Genomic DNA, 3257 nt, shown 5'->3' with positions numbered 1-3257 from the left:
GGTCCCGAAAAATCTTCGTTTGAAGGGCTATCTGGCCCTTCCCCTTACCCCTACCCCTCCAACCAAAAGAGAATCGAGACACCCCTACCCCTTCACATGAACGCGCGAAACCGAGGGGTAGGGGAAAGGGGAAGGGCTAAGGGGTAGAATTGGGATTGGGCCTTAATCATGAACATGTGGTGAGAAAAGTCTGCTTTTGCTCTTTAGGACTCCTTTGTTGCAGGCTTTGATTGGTCTGTTCGAGTTACCAGAAGACGACAGCATCCCAGACGATGAGCATTTCATAGACATAGAGGACACTCCAGGGTACCAGACCGCTTTCTCACAGCTTGCTTTTGCAGGCAAGAAAGAGCATGACCCCATCGGAGACGCTGTCAGCAATCCCAAAATCCTCCTAGCTCAGTCCTTACACAAACTCTCCACCGCCTGTCCTGGAAGGGTGAGTATCACTCACGAGAAGAATGCTGATATAATCACTAAAATGACTTGAGAACATGACAGAAGCATGCTTGGTCTCCAGACCTAGAGAGCTGCATATCCAGAATACCTGCTGAGCTGTTGAAGTAACTAAATGTCGTCTTTAACAGGTGCCCTCCATGTTGAGCACCAGTCTGCCAGCAGAAGCTCTTCAGTTCCTGCAGGGTTACCTTCAGGCGGCCACTGTACAGCTGCTGTAGCCCAGACCCCTTATCGCCAAGAAAGGGGATCTCTGGCGCTCTCAAGAAACCCAAACTGATCCAACCAAAAAAAGAGACGACCAGTGGACTCAACATGAGCGGAGATGTACCACCCAGTGATACATGGCCAGACAGAAGGGATTTCTAAGAAATTGTTTTAATGATTTGTGTGCGATGAATGGGACCGAGCAGGGAATAATGTTTGGAAAGCAGTGGTGATGCTTGGGTAGAGGGGTGCTGATCATCTCACTGGGTGGCCTCTGCTGATGTTGGCTTTTCTTATGTATAATTTGGAGTCCATTCGGTATGTTCTCTTAATGTTTAGTTTGGCGTCTCACCCAACCATACATTCGGCAGTATTTTGAAATGTCGCCTTTTACAAACATTGAACAGCACTTGGGAGTTGGCAGACATTTGGCGGCATCTGTAAAATCAATGGGGAAAGCGTTTTCCGTTTGTTCTTTTTCCTGTAGTTTTGGAGATGTTTTTACTGTATAAACGAGTTGTTTTGCAAAGCAGAAAAATTTGTCAAATGTCTCATGTTGCTTGTCATTCACCATGTTTTGTCTTTTTGCTGTTTTGCTGCTCTAGTCGTTAATAAATAAAATGAAGCACTTGTTTAACATGTTGGTTCACGTTTGTATTTGTTCCTCATCTTGAGGTTTATGTGCCTGAGGATCTTACACATGACGGTGAGCTGAGGACCACAATCCCTGTATTGTGCTCGCCTGTTTCGCTAAAGCTGATCTAGTGTATTTCACAGATCAATGCATTCAGGAAGGATTGGTCAAAAACCATGTCAGGAGTCATGTATTGGGTCAGAAAGCTCTCGGATTTGATCAAAAATCTTAATTTGTGTTCTGAAGATGAACAAAGGTCATGTTCAGTGCAGTTGTTTTGACCGAGGGAAACAAGATGCATATCTAGTTTCAACATTATTTGTTCTTCAGACATTACTCTTTAAAAGAAAAACATATCATCTGTATGCAAAGTGACCCACATTTGGTTTTTGACCACTGAATATGTGTACAATTGAACAACCATATTGAGTTTCCAGTATCGCTGGAACCGAACCATACAAAATCTTTAATGCAAATTTTGGAGAGAAAAAAAAAACCTTAAAAGTGCTTTTTCCCATTTTTGTATGCTCACCACTGGCATATACTGCAACAAAGATTGCTAAGGTCAACAGATTTTGCTAATAGTAAGAGCAGTATGATGATCTGCAGAATACTGATGATAGACTGGTACTATAGTCAGGAGTCATGTATTGGGTCAGAAAGCTCTCGGATTTGATCAAAAATCTTAATTTGTGTTCTGAAGATGAACAAAGGTCATGTTCAGTGCAGTTGTTTTGACCGAGGGAAACAAGATGCATATCTAGTTTCAACATTATTTGTTCTTCAGACATTACTCTTTAAAAGAAAAACATATCATCTGTATGCAAAGTGACCCACATTTGGTTTTTGACCACTGAATATGTGTACAATTGAACAACCATATTGAGTTTCCAGTATCGCTGGAACGGAACCATACAAAATCTTTAATGCAAATTTTGGAGAGAGAAAAAAAACCTTAAAGTGCTTTTTCCCATTTTTGTATGCTCACCACTGGCATATACTGCAACAAAGATTGCTAAGGTCAACAGATTTTGCTAATAGTAAGAGCAGTATGATGATCTGCAGAATACTGATGATAGACTGGTACTATAACATCTGCTGAAGCTTTCAAAATTCCTGAACGAGCACTGGAGCTTCTCCCTAAAAGCATTTCTGCGCTGCTTCACGAGATCCTCATTCTGAGAGATGACTCAACTGACCCACAGTTGCAATCTGTTGCATGGTCCAGAAATTTGGCAGATTTGCGCAAAATATGAGCCTTGTTAGGAGTCAATTTCCATCTTTGATTAGTTTTATAGTTAAAAGTATTTCTGAGTAAAACATGAAGTCAGGGCTGTAATTAATTAAATTAATATAAATGTGCAATTAGTCGACTGATGGCTTAAATGAATGACTAGTCGACTAGAAGAATCTTTAGTCAGAGGCAGCCCTAGAATTGACACAAATATATACCATATATGCATTATCTATGATTTTCTTCAATAGTTCAAGTGTTTATATGTGTGCACAAATTTCAAAGATAAACGGATTTACAAAGATCGTGGACTTTTAGTTGTTGTATATGTTGGTTTTTGTACCAGCTGCGCGGTAAAACTGTTTTTCTGCTGTATATGCTGCAAGCTGTCAATGAGCAGAAAAACAACATTTGAACTATAGTTTAAAAAATGATTGATTTTAACAGTAAAAGACTGTAAAAATGCTACAGTAAAAACCTCTTAATTGGTTAACAGCAAGTTTCCATAATATATTCGGTGAATAAATGTAATTATATTTAACGTAATTTTACAGTAAAATACTGTTAAAAATACGGTTTTTGGAAGTGAAAAAGAAAGTCATTGTATAATTTACAGTGACAAACCGTAAATTGACACTCCCAGAATTCCCTGCATGACACTTCATAGTTTTTTGTTTGTTTGTTGAAATAACATGTTTCTTCTTAGTTTTTTCTTATCAGTTGTGT

The 3257-nt window shown here is 39.5% G+C and overlaps 1 protein-coding gene across 1 annotated transcript in view; it reads left to right on the top strand.

Moving 5' to 3' along the window:
• LOC107752166 (exportin-2-like) overlaps positions 1 to 1286 on the top strand; it is a 15244-nt gene extending 13958 nt beyond the window's left edge. The window contains exons 24-25 of the mRNA XM_016568056.1: positions 208 to 439; positions 588 to 1286. Coding sequence (XP_016423542.1) covers positions 208 to 439; positions 588 to 677 — 322 coding nt within the window. The 3' untranslated portion in view covers positions 678 to 1286. The remainder of the gene's footprint in view (positions 1 to 207; positions 440 to 587) is intronic.
• Positions 1287 to 3257: the final 1971 nt, after the last annotated feature.

This window comes from Sinocyclocheilus rhinocerous, unplaced genomic scaffold, assembly GCF_001515625.1.
Source record: "Sinocyclocheilus rhinocerous isolate Xijiao unplaced genomic scaffold, SAMN03320098_v1.1 scaffold621, whole genome shotgun sequence".
NCBI lineage: Eukaryota > Metazoa > Chordata > Actinopteri > Cypriniformes > Cyprinidae > Sinocyclocheilus > Sinocyclocheilus rhinocerous.
This window is presented reverse-complemented; position numbering and strand designations above follow the sequence as displayed.